Genomic DNA, 12,772 nt, shown 5'->3' with positions numbered 1-12,772 from the left:
GTCCAGTGGCTGTGGAGAGGGCGGGCTAGTGTGGAGCTCACCATCACCTGTGAGGAGGGTGCACACCCTACCTGGCCACACAGGGACACGAGCAGAAGGGAGTTTCCCTACTGCTGTCCCTGGTACCCCTCGGGGCAGGCAGCTTTCCGTCTGGCCCGGCCAGAGCTCTCCACGCACCCAGGCTGCCCTCTCCTGGCCAGTAGATGCTGCAGGGGTGTGGTCAGCGTGCCTGAGGCTAAAAGGCCAGGGACACCCCCAGAGGCAGTTTGGGAGGTGTTCTCACTGTGCACACAGCCCCAGGGGCTCTGTGGCCTGGAGGTTGGGCTGGAGGAGGGCCCAGGCTGGGAGGGGGGGGGGGGGAGGCTGCATAGTCTCACCCAGCCACAGGAGGGCACCCTGCCTCCATCAGGGCGGCTGCAGTGAGCTGGGAGGAGAGCTGGCAGCAGGACCACCTCCCACAGGAAGCCCCCCTGGCCTGGCCCCCATTTTGGCGCTTGGTGGGAAGGTCCATGTGATTCTGCCAGCTGGCCTGACTTAGAGCCGGTCCCTGGTCACTTCTCTGTCCGAGCTTCCGCTGAGGTGACCGTGGGCCAGGCTGGGCACTGCTGCTCACAGGGGAGGCTCTGGCACAGGTCTGGGCAGGCACAGCAGGTGGGGAGGGCCTGGCCCGCAGAAGGAAACTGCCCGAGGCTGGGCCCACGGGCACCTTGTGGGCCTTCCTGACCTCACATGAGGAGCGGGCAACTGAGAGGGAGGGGCCAGGCTGCCGCCCAGGGCGGGCACGGGCGGGGCTGCGGGAACCTCTGACCAACAGGCCCCGGAGCCGCTGCTTTCGGGGAAAACAACTGAGAACAGAGGGTCCCGGGTGGCAACGGTGGGAAGAGAGGCCACAAAGCCCCGGGCCGCCCGCTCCAGTGGCCTTGAACCCCAGGACGGCTGGCCCCCCACCTCCATGGCTCAGCTGGGCCTGGAGCCAAGGCCCCCACCACCTTTTTTTTTTTTTTTTTTTTTAAAGCAAAGCTATCTTTTTACCTTGATAAGCTGTTTAAAAAATGTAAATAAAATAACCCAGTAGACAAAAGCGAGCATTCATCCCGCCCAGAGCCAGCCGCCGGGACATGAAACCCACGTCGCATTCAGCCGGGGTGCCCGCTGATCCGAGCACGCAGGCCTGAATGCGGCCTGGCGGCGCGGGCACTGGAGCATACACCGCCCGCCGGGCGGCCCGCTCGGGACAATGGCTCCTCTGCGCAGAAGGGCCTGTGCGGGACAAGAGCCCCCTTTGTGCTGGGATCCCTGCCTCGGAGGAGCGTGAGGGAGGTGCAGTCAGCGGCCCAGACGCTCTTTGAAAGGCTCGAGTGTCACAGAAGACGGCGAGACAGCAGCCTGCCTTCTGCATCCGGCATTCTTCGCCAGCGCAGCCACCACCCAGCCCCCGGAGAATGGCCTCGCACCCCCGTGAGCAGGAGCCCGGCCCCACATTGTCCCCGCGTGGCCATCTTGGTCTCGGAGCCATTCACCAGCCGCCAGCCAAGAGAACCCAGGCCGGCTGGGGGTGACAGGCGACGATGCCGGCCGTGGAGCCCGCCGCTGACCACACACGGCACACGCCTCCGAGGGGTGGTGACTGGTCAGGGCCAGCAGCCCCCCACGTCTGGTCCCTAAAGTCCCCAGCACCCCCAACAGTTGAGGGGTGATGAGGACACTTTTGGGAGCCGGTCCACCCTCGCTCACCCCACGGACTCCACAAGCAGACCGGAACCACAGCCTGAAGGCTGGAAGGGGTGCCCCTGAGCCCATACCTCCCCAGGGGGCCCCAGACCCTGTGAAGGTCACACTCACTTCCTTAAACTTGCCCTCCCGGTGGAGCTGGTGGACGTAGGCCAGCAGGGGGCTCCGGTCTGTGTCCTGCAGCTGGAAAACGCTGACCAGAGGCTTTGTGAGACTGGGGGGGCTCTCAGCCAGGACCCTGACCGCACGGACCTGCAGCTGCTTCAGCCCCAGGCTGCCCTGGAAGTCCCAAGACCCGGCCTCAGTTGTGGTGGCATCCTGTGACCAGGGACTTGATGCTGGGCAGCTGAGGCCTGGAGGGGAGGGGACACCGGTGAGGGAGACCCGTGGCCGTCAGGAGGCGGAGGTGTGACGGCCAGTCCTAAGGCCACGTGCCTGGCCCCCATCACGGTGGGTAATCCCAGTGGCCTGCAGAGGCCCTGTCAGCTGGGCAGGGAGGCCACACTGTTGAGAGAGGGATGGACCAGGCGGGAGGGATGCATCTTTGGAACACGGCCAGCGGGGCCAGGGTGGGGCTCACCTGGGGGGTCCTTGGGGGAGGCTGTGTCTGCAGCCAACGCTCCAGCTCACAGGTGACCCAGGCCTCCAGGGAGGGGCCCTTGCACCGCCAGCCCCTGCTGCCCTCCAGCAGGTCCAGGAGTCCAGCACGGGGGTTGTCCAGGGCAGCGAAACCCCGCCAGGCTTCCTCCTTGAGCTGCAGAGACACAAGACCTCGCTGCCACGCACACCCTCCTGCCAGCCCGGCCCCCACGCAGCAACGCCGTGAGTCTGTTGGGGCCCAGGGGGGCAGCACCGGGGCCTCTGCCACGTCTCCTGACCAAGGTTCTGCTCCGTTCCCGCACCCAAGGCCGGGTGGTGCTCACTGTCCACACTGACGGTCCCACAGAGACTGAGGGTTTGCTCCCCAGGCTGGACAGAGGGCAGCACTCCATCTGAGAGGCTCAAGTCACCTGTCTGTGCCCTGACTGCCTCACGGAATGCACCCGGCTGGCACTTCGAACACAGGGACAGCGGGCGGGGCCCAGGAAGCACCCGGAAACAGGAAAAAGGAAGAAAAACCCAAAATGAAAAACGCCTTTTGTTTAACTTCTCTTCTCTGCCTCCCACACTGCAGAGAGAAAAGCCCGGAACACCTGCGGTCTTCCCTTCCATCCTCAGGGGCACAGTGGTGTGTGTCACGACAGACTGTCAAGCAAGCTGTGTCCTCCACATGGCCACACGGCCACAGCAGGGCGCAGAGACCTGGCCAGCAGGGCCCCAACTCCGCTCTGCCTGAGTCCGTTGTCCAAGTCAGGGAAACACCCTGCAACCAAGTGCCCGCTCGGCCATGGATTCCCTGGGTCCCCCACGTGGGGCTGCAGGGTGTGAGGCTGTGAGGTCAGGGGCCAGCGGCCACGTCACCCTGTCACCCCAACACCTAAGCCTGTCCGTGAGGAGCAAGGAGGTGAGGCCCCAGCTGCCCTTGCTGTGGCCGTCGGGACTTGCTGGACAGACCTGAGGACAGCTTCAAATGCTGTGACACTGTCGCCCACCAGGATGGGCGGGCAGAGGTCACATGCACATCTCTGGGGCCCAGGAGCACGGGCAGAGGCCACATGCACATCTCCGGGGCCCAGGAGCACAGGCAGAGGCCACATGCACATCTCCGGGGCCCAGGAGCACAGTGCAGAGGTCACATGCACATCTCCGGGGCCCAGGAGCACAGTGCAGAGGTCACATGCACATCTCCGGGGCCCAGGAGCACGGTGCAGAGGTCACATGCACATCTCCGGGGCCCAGGAGCACAGTGCAGAGGTCACATGCACATCTCCGGGGCCCAGGAGCACGGGCAGAGGTCATATGCACATCTCCGGGGCCCAGGAGTACGGGCAGAGGTCACATGCACATCTCCGGGGCCCAGGAGCACGGGCAGAGGCCACATGCACATCTCCGGGGCCCAGGAGCACGGTGCAGAGGTCACATGCACATCTCCGGGGCCCAGGAGCATGGGCAGAGGTCACATGCACATCTCCGGGGCCCAGGAGCACAGTGCAGAGGTCACATGCACATCTCCGGGGCCCAGGAGCACGGGCAGAGGCCACATGCACATCTCCGGGGCCCAGGAGCACAGTGCAGAGGTCACATGCACATCTCCGGGGCCCAGGAGCACAGTGCAGAGGTCACATGCACATCTCCGGGGCCCAGGAGCACGGTGCAGAGGTCACATGCACATCTCCGGGGTCCAGGAGCACAGTGCAGAGGTCACATGCACATCTCCGGGGCCCAGGAGTACGGGCAGAGGTCACATGCACATCTCCGGGGCCCAAGAGCACGGTGCAGAGGTCACATGCACATCTCCGGGGCCCAGGAGTACGGGCAGAGGTCACATGCACATCTCCGGGGCCCAGGAGCACGGTGCAGAGGTCACATGCACATCTCCGGGGCCCAGGAGCACAGTGCAGAGGTCACATGCACATCTCCGGGGCCCAGGAGCACGGGCAGGGGCCACATGCACATCTCCGGGGCCCAGGAGCACGGTGCAGAGGTCACATGCACATCTCCGGGGCCCAGGAGCACAGTGCAGAGGTCACATGCACATCTCCGGGGCCCAGGAGTACGGGCAGAGGTCACATGCACATCTCCGGGGCCCAAGAGCACGGTGCAGAGGTCACATGCACATCTCCGGGGCCCAGGAGTACGGGCAGAGGTCACATGCACATCTCCGGGGCCCAGGAGCATGGGCAGAGGTCACATGCACATCTCCGGGGCCCAGGAGCACAGTGCAGAGGTCATGCACATCTCCGGGGCCCAGGAGCACAGTGCAGAGGTCACATGCACATCTCCGGGGCCCAGGAGCACAGTGCAGAGGTCATGCACATCTCCGGGGCCCAGGAGCACGGTGCAGAGGTCACATGCCCATCTCCGGGGCCCAGGAGCACAGTGCAGAGGTCATGCACATCTCCGGGGCTCAGGAGCACGGTGCAGAGGTCTTGTGTTGAGGAGCGGGGCAGCGTCTCCACCAGCCCCTCCCCAGGAAGGTGTGAAGAAGCAGTCGCGTCTGAGCAGCCACCACCGTCCTGCTCCTGGGCAGCCAGATGGAGAAGACACCGCTTTGGTCGCTGGTCCTACTGTGCACCTACAGGTCTTCGCCCAGCCCCCAGCCCAGCAGCTCTGAGAGGCTAGAGAGCAAGGCTGGAGAGGCTGACCAGCGGGCGTGGCCCCCCCCCCCCCGTCCCCGACAAGCTGGCTCTTCTACTGGGAAGGGGACCCCGGGCAAACCCACGTTCCTGTTACCAGACAGTTCCCGCCGAGGCATGAGACGCAGCCCAGGGGAGACGCCCCAGCTCCGGGCCCTGTGGCCGCCAGAAAGCAGGTCTTTCTCCAGGAGCTGCTGTCCTGCCTGTGACCAGGGTGAGGGACAGCTAGCAAGAGGGGCTCCCGAGACCGCCTGCTCTGCGTGGAGGTGGGCTGGCGACAGGGCTTGGGAGCACAGAGTGGGAACACGGACCGTGGCCCCGGCGTCCCGGGTTAGACAGTGCCTCTCAGGTCAAACACCCACGTGGCTGCAACGTGGTTTTAAAAGCACCGTGCTTTGGCATTTTGGCATGATGACCAAAAATGAAGTCAGTCTTCCCCTTCGAGCATTAGGGGAACTCCGGGGACCCGGTGCCTCTCCTGCTCCAAACACCCGGGAAAGGAAACGGGGTGTGCGAGAAGTGAGGAGCACTGAGTGGACAGGGGAGCCCGGGGCTGCCTCGGAAGCACTGGGCCCTCCCGGGGTGGCCCGGGGGGTGGTGGCCGCTCTCTGTGGGCGGCTGGGCAGCCTGTCTGTCTGCCTGGACCCTGGGAACAAAAGGGAAGCGTGCTGGCAGCACAGCGCAGGGGTCTGAGTTTCTTCGCGCGTGTGCAAGCCAGGACGTCTGTCCCAGTCACACCCCGGGGCGGGGCCTGGCCACCGCAGGGACAGGGTGTTGCTAAGTACGCTCCCAGTGGGAAGCCACAGACACAGGAGTGTTGGGCAAACTGTAGCTCTAGGAACAGGGGTGACAGGACATCAGTCTGGGGAAGGAAATAGAAAACATGTCTAAGATTGTGAGAGAAAGAAAAGAATAATTGAAACGAGGGTGAAAACTTGATACAGGTGGCCCGGAGGCGTGGGCCCAGGGTAGACTTCACAGCCTGGAGTCCAGTCCCCGCTGGTCACTCGCCACCCCCTTGGTCCCCAGCCCCTTGTCCTGGAAGATGAAAGGCCTCTGTCCCCCTCTCCTACTCTGTTCCTGTCCTCAGCCTGGTGACCTCAATGTCCATGTCCATCATCCTTTGGATGTCTGGCTCTGAGACCCAGGTTGATGTCCTCTCTTCCTCCCTCCTGCCTTCTGACCACGGCCCCCTCTCCCGTGGCCCACCTGCAGGGCCCTGTGCAAGGTCACCCTCACTGTCTTCAGTCCCCTCTCCCTGGCGCCCACCCTGTCCCGACTCCAGTGGGCCCGGTGCTGCCACTCTTACCGCACATGCTCCTGGGGCCCAAGTGGTACTCGGGCCTCGAGGGCCTGAAAACCCGTCAGGGCTGGCTGCACCCCCAAACCGGTATTTCTAACAAGCTCCTAGTGGACATGCCGTTGCCCAGAGCCCCGCCTGCCACCCGCCCCCCCGTCCACCCCCTCTGCCCACTTCTCCCACTGTCCCCACCCAGGGGCTTCGAATGCCTGACCCCGCCGCCAAACTTCCACCACAACCGATTTCCTGCCGTCAGCACCCGAACCCAGGGCCTGCGCTGTCAGAGGAGCGGCCGCGGCCCCTGGCACCCCGCCTCTCTCCTCCTTTCGCCGGAAACCGCAGAGCTGTCCAGGCTCGGCCTCCAGCTTCCGTCCTGTCCTGCTGGGGTCCCCGCAGCCTTGGGCACCGCACTCCGTCTGCTCGCTGCTCTCACTCAGCCGGCCCCCCGTCGGCTCCCTGGACATCCTGGACCATCTGCACCCTCATCCTCAGGGCCACAGCCATGACCCTCGACGTCCCACGCCACGCGGGCCACACCCCTCGACTTCCCACGCCGTGGGCCACGCCCCTCGACATCCTACGCTGTGCGGGCCACACCCCTCGACTTCCCACACTGCGGGCCACGACCCTCGACGCCCCACGCCTCTCGACGTCCCATGCCACGCGGGCCACGCCCCTCCCCTCGATGTCCCACACCGCACAGGCCACGCCTGCCTGCACACTGAGCCTGCCTTACACGCTGTCCCTCTATCCTCGCTCTGCTCCTAGGCCCTGGGGTATCGCGAATGCCTGAGCTTACACAGTGGGCAGCATGGCACTGGCCACTGGCCTGAGCCCTGGGACCAGCTCTGGAGAGTGAACCGTGAGTGGAGGTGACACGTGTCCCCACCAGGCAGCAGCTTCGAGTGCCAACTGCCAAGTAAGGGCACCCGGAACATTCACACAAACTGACAGAGAACTAGCCTCTTGTCCACCAAAAAATAAAGGCTCATAGTGAAGTGTAGACGAGAAAGATTCTTAACATGGATAATTTTTGGCAAAACTTACTTTTCTGTAAAGCAGAGACTTTCAGCAGAACTTACTTTGTCTGAAAAGACTCCCTATTCCTGGCCTGGAGGCTGGTTTCCCAGACTGTGGCCTTGGGCTAGCTTTGCAAAGTTGCAGGTTCTCAGAATGTTTCTCCTTGAATTAACTCAATAAACACTGTAAGAAAGTTTGTTTCACTGCTATGCTGTCTCCCCTCCCCATTCCTCAATCAGTATGTGATTAATTCTCCCTTCAAAAGCCAGCCCCAAACTGTGTTCCCAGCTGCATTGATCTGAACAACTTAGGTCTCCATGCGGCCTGTGCAGCAGGATAATTAAAAGACTCCTTAATTACTGAATTTGTCTAATTGATTGATTGTGTGGCAAGACGTCTTGTCTCGCTGTTCCGGTACAACAATGGGTGTGTGCCTTCACGGCCAGAGACAGTGAGGACGCTGTGTTGTGTGGAAATAAGTCGCGTGTCGGTCAAAGGAGACACCGTAATGAAAGTCAGAGAAAAGACGGAAGACAGTGGAAGCCCACATCAAGGCTGGAGACACAGGCCCGTAAGTGACCATTAGAAAAGAATTAGTGACCAGAGCACCGAGAAGCAGGGGGCTGGTCAGCACAAGCCCAGAGCAGCCAGAGGGGCCGTGGGCACGGGGCAGACACTGAGCAAACGGACACTCGCCACAGCCAGGGCTGGAGCCTCCTGGTCCCGCATCAGACCTTTCCAGAACCACAAAGAATCGATAAACGACACTTCCCAGAGAAATGAAGCTGGAGGTGGCTCTGAATGGGCCACAGCCACTAGGACCATGGGCCCTTAGGCATGTCCCGCCCAGCAGGCGGGGCCCTAAGCACCTCCAGGCGGAGCCCGGAGCCCGAATCCTTGCTGCCAGCAGCTGCTCTAGAGAACAGGACAGAGGACACTCCCTCCCCGAGGCCAGTCACCTCTGCACAGGACAGACAGCGACACAAAGGCTCACAAAAGCCACAGGCACCCGGGGACCAGGCGCGGTGCCTCGCAGACACTGGAAACCTGTTCATACCTCTCACCACAACACCATGGTCCTGTGCCTTCAGTCTTAACATCAACGCTCTGAGATAAAACTTTTTTTTTTTTTTTTTTTGTATTTTTCTGAAGCTGGAAACAGGGAGAGACAGTCAGACAGACTCCCGCATGCGCCCGACCGGGATCCACCCGGCACACCCACGAGGGGCGACGCTCTGCCCACCAGGGGGCGATGCTCTGCCCCTCCGGGGGGTCGCTCTGCCCCACCAGAGCCACTCTAGCGCCTGCGGCAGAGGCCAAGGAGCCATCCCCAGCGCCCGGGCCATCTTTGCTCCAATGGAGCCTTGGCTGCGGGAGGGGAAGAGAGAGACAGAGAGGAAGGAGGGGGGGGGGAGTGGAGAAGCAAATGGGCGCTTCTCCTATGTGCCCTGGCTGGGAATCGAACCCAGGTCCCCCGCACACCAGGCCGACGCTCTACTGCTGAGCCAACCGGCCAGGGCCTAAAACTTTTAAAAGTAAAGTTTTCAGCTTTTGCAAAAACTTCAGGGTTCTCCTGTTGGAGATTTGCAAGCTGACAGGGTCCTTGCGGTTTAGATTTTGGGGGGACCGCAGTATGGGGGGACTGGCAGTAAGCTGACAGTCTACCCACCCCCCCACCTCCTTGCTTGGTTAAGTTGCTAAAGCAGGGGTCCCCAAACTTTTTACACAGGGGCCAGTTCACTGTCCCTCAGACTGTGAGGGAGGGCCGGACTATAAAATAAAAAAAACTATGAACAAATCCCTTTGCATACTGCAGATATCTTATTTTAAAGTAAAAAAAAAAAAAACGGGAACAAATACAATATTTAAAATAAAGAACAAGTAAATTTAAATCAACAAACTGGCCAGTATTTCAATGGGAACTATGGGCCTGCTTTTGGCTAATGAGCTGGTCAATGTCCGGTTCCGTATTTGTCACTGCTAGCCGTAACAAGTGATGTGACGCGCTTCCGGAGCCGTGAGGCGTGCGTCCCGCGTCACCAGAAGTAGCACTGTACGTGAGTGACGCCGCGCTTTGCGGTGGTCTCACTGACCACCAATGAAAGAGGTGCCCCTTCTGGAATGCGGCGGGGGCTGGATAAATGGCCTCAGGGGGCCGCATGTGGCCCGTAGTTTGGGGACCCCTGCGCTAAAGGCTAAGGTTTTCCCCACACCTCCGCCTGAGCCCTGATGAAGTGTTTCTACTGCCCATCCCCACGTGTTCCATTAAGTTGCTAGAGGCAACTTACAGCCCTTCCTCTCACCCTGTGTTTGTTCCGACCTTAGTTGATTTCAGTTAAGCATTGTGGGTGGATTCCTGTTTACACCTTAAATCAGGGGTAGTCAACCTTTTTTATACCTACTGCCCACTTTTGTATCTCTGTTAGTAGTAACATTTTCTAACCGCCCACCGGTTCCACAGTCATGGTGATTTATAAAGTAGGGAAGTAACTTTACTTTATAAAATTGATAAAGCAGAGTTACAGCAAGTTAAAGCATATAATAATAATTACTTACCAGGTACTTTATGTCGGATTTTTGCTAAGTTTGGTAGAATAAATCTTTATAAAACAACTGACTATAGTTAAATCTATCTTTTTATTTATACTTTGGTTGCTCCGCTACTGCCCACCATGAAAGCTGGAACGCCCACTAGTGGGCGGTAGGAACCAGGTTGACCACCACTGCCTTAAATGGATTCCTATTTCTGCCTCAGATGTGTGACTTTGTATTGAAGACTTCCTTATTTGCGTATGGCTATATAATAATGCAGACCAGGGGCTTTGCTTGTCCTCTGGCTTGCCATCAGCTGGCAGAGGCCTCCCGATCCCATCCTTTCTTCTCTCTGAGTTTATGTCTTCATTCCGCACGGTTCTCACTCAGGACCTGGACGGTTACTAGCCATGCTGGTCCGTGGCCTTCCCCAGCGGACGGCTAGCGGTCTGCTCCGAGGCCTCATGGCAGGCAGCTGAGAGGCACTAAGTGACCGGCCAGGCAGCTCAGATATTCAGGCAGCCTAGGCTGTCCCTCAGGGTGGACAAGAGTGACGGCTCAGGAGGCTGCTGACTTGCACCAGGAAGCCGGCAGCCGGAAGGCAGGCAGAGACCTGGGTGGGGGTGACCCTCAGCCTCCCCACCCTTCCTGAGGCTCGCCCGCACTGACGCTGCCCCGCCCTCCGCAGGCCGCTTCTTTCCAGCACTCAGAGCCTGTGGCCGGGGAGGCACCGATGTGCATCCTCCCCGGAGCAGGGCCCCCTGTGCATCTGCTGCTTCGGGGAGCAGAGGGAAGGGCAGGGGCGCCTTGGCCACCTCGCCCTGGGGCCCGCAAGGCAAAGCCGCCCTGCTGGCCCAGGTCACAATGTGACGTGGCCTGGGGTGCAGCTGCTGCAGGACCCTGACAGGGCTGTCTCCTCCTGGGGCCCACACCTTCCCCAGTGGCCGGATGGGCTGTCTCCTCCTGGGCCCACACCTTCCCCAGTGGCCGGACGGGCTGTCTCCTCCTGGGCCCATACCTTCCCCAGTGGCCAGATGGGCTGCCCAGCCAGCCTCTTTGGGGGAGGCTGCTGTGGACAAGGCCCTTGGTGGGCCAGTAGGAGCTCTGGCCCCACAGCACACATGTGGCTGCAGCCACCAGGTCTGCTGCTGTGTGCAGAAGCTGGGGGGTGGTCCTGCCCTCCTGCCCTAGGCCTCAGGGGCCTGTGTCCAGCAGAACACGGAGACCGGAGGGTCCACTGAGGCCGGCAGCCAGACCCCCAGAGCCCATGTGCTCACCTGCTGCAGCTCCTGCGTGGACCACAGCATCTGCAAGGTCTGTAGGAATGGAAGCATGTCCTGGCCTGGGGAGAGAAGACAGGCGTGGAGGGGCTGTGTGGTGGGCGGGCGTCACTGCACAGCCCAGTGACCACCCCTGGTCTAATGCCCGCGGCTCAACCCTGCCCGATGCACACGGCCTCCCGAGCCCTCACTGCCCCCTCTTTGGGTGCGTGCTGTAGCTTCCACCCACAGCCCCGGGAGCCCAGGCTCACGTTGCAGCCCTCGTGGGCTGCAGGTCTCAGAAGAGCCACACTGTGTGAGCAGGGGAGGGTGTCAGACTGCAGGGTCCAAGCTCGCAGTACTGACCAGACCCTGCATGGGCCAGCTGAGCTCACAGGGCACGTCCGGGGGTCCGGCACCCACTCCGTCCCGCGTCATGTCACAGCTCACCCTCACCCTCTGCCCAGCACCGCTGGCCGCCAGCCCCTCCCGAGGCCCCAGAGTGGTCTGGCGGTGGTCTCCCCTTCCTCTGCCCTGTCTCCCACTGTAACCCAGGCAGGCTGGCGCTCCCCGAAGATTCCCCCCCTTACAGCCAAGTGCTCCTGGGGCACCCACCCACAGTCCTGTTGCTTGTCCAAGCCCTGGCCCCTGCAGAATGGCCTGGAGCCCACAGAGTGGGCACTCAGCCCCGTGCTGGCTGTGGAGGGGCCTGCCATGACATCAGGCCCAGGGGAGGGGGTCACAGTTGCCGTCACAGTGGAGAAGGATGGTGCGCTCAGACCAGGGCCAAGGTCAACACCCAGGCAGGGTCAGTTGGTCTGGAACCCTTGCTGCGACCTGTGAGGCCAAGGGCCCAGGCACCCAGCTCTGAGTAGCCCACAGCCACCAGCGCCCCCGGCCGCCTCGGAGGGCCTCCCCCCACCCCAGCACAGCCAGCGGCCTCATCGGCCTCGTCACCCCCCCGTCGTACCACAGCCCGGCCACACACGCCCTGCCCGCCCCCGCCGTTAGGTCTCCAGGCCCTCGGTCCAGCCGCGGAACAAGTCCTGCTGAAATGCCCAGTTACTGTTCCACCACCAGCCTCCCCGAGGACGTGCTGAGGAGCTACAGAACGCAAGAACCACAGGACACGTTCAGAAAAAGAAACCTTGTTCTTCTGTCCAGAACCACTGGGGCCACTGGGCTCAGAGCAGGGAGACAGGAGGGGGCTGGCAACTGGGGGGGGGGGGCTCCTGGCCTGCGCTGCCCCAGGGAGGTGAAGAAGCCCCTGGCCCTCTCCCGGGCCCATCCGGCCCCCAAACAGTGGGATCAGGGGTCAGAGTCGGGACCTGAACGTGAACCCAATGCAGGGGAGAAGGGAGGTCACTAAGACTTTCCAGCTCAAATCTGGGAGCCAGGAACCCTGTGGCTTCACCAGCAAATCTCCCCAAGAACCGAGGGGACAAGGACAACCTGCCAGGCTCCTGCAGCAGACAGGACCCAGAGGAGAGGCCCTCAGGTAGGGGACAGCCCTGCCAGCCCTGCAGCCACCTGAGGACACGGACTCAGGGACGGGGACAAGATGCCAGCGGTGAGACTGCCGACCTCCGACCCGCAGTGCGGGGGAAGGAGGGGCCGCCAGGGCGTTCCGGCTGCTCAGCGACCAGCAGACGTCTGTCACTGCGACTCACTCTTGGGTCAGGGGACCAGGCTGC

General features: G+C 61.8%; 1 protein-coding gene across 1 annotated transcript in view; it reads right to left on the bottom strand.

Annotated features, from left to right (window-relative positions):
* EXD3 (exonuclease 3'-5' domain containing 3) overlaps nucleotides 1-12,772 on the bottom strand; it is a 75,551-nt gene that overhangs the window by 43,722 nt on the left and 19,057 nt on the right. The window contains 3 exon segments of the mRNA XM_066259080.1: nucleotides 1,843-2,010; nucleotides 2,312-2,485; nucleotides 11,097-11,161. Coding sequence (XP_066115177.1) covers nucleotides 1,843-2,010; nucleotides 2,312-2,485; nucleotides 11,097-11,161 — 407 coding nt within the window.

This window comes from Saccopteryx bilineata, chromosome 2 (genome assembly GCF_036850765.1).
Source record: "Saccopteryx bilineata isolate mSacBil1 chromosome 2, mSacBil1_pri_phased_curated, whole genome shotgun sequence".
NCBI classification, from domain to species: Eukaryota; Metazoa; Chordata; class Mammalia; order Chiroptera; family Emballonuridae; genus Saccopteryx; species Saccopteryx bilineata.
Note: the sequence above shows the minus strand (reverse complement) of the source record. Positions and strands in the feature narration are given on the sequence as shown.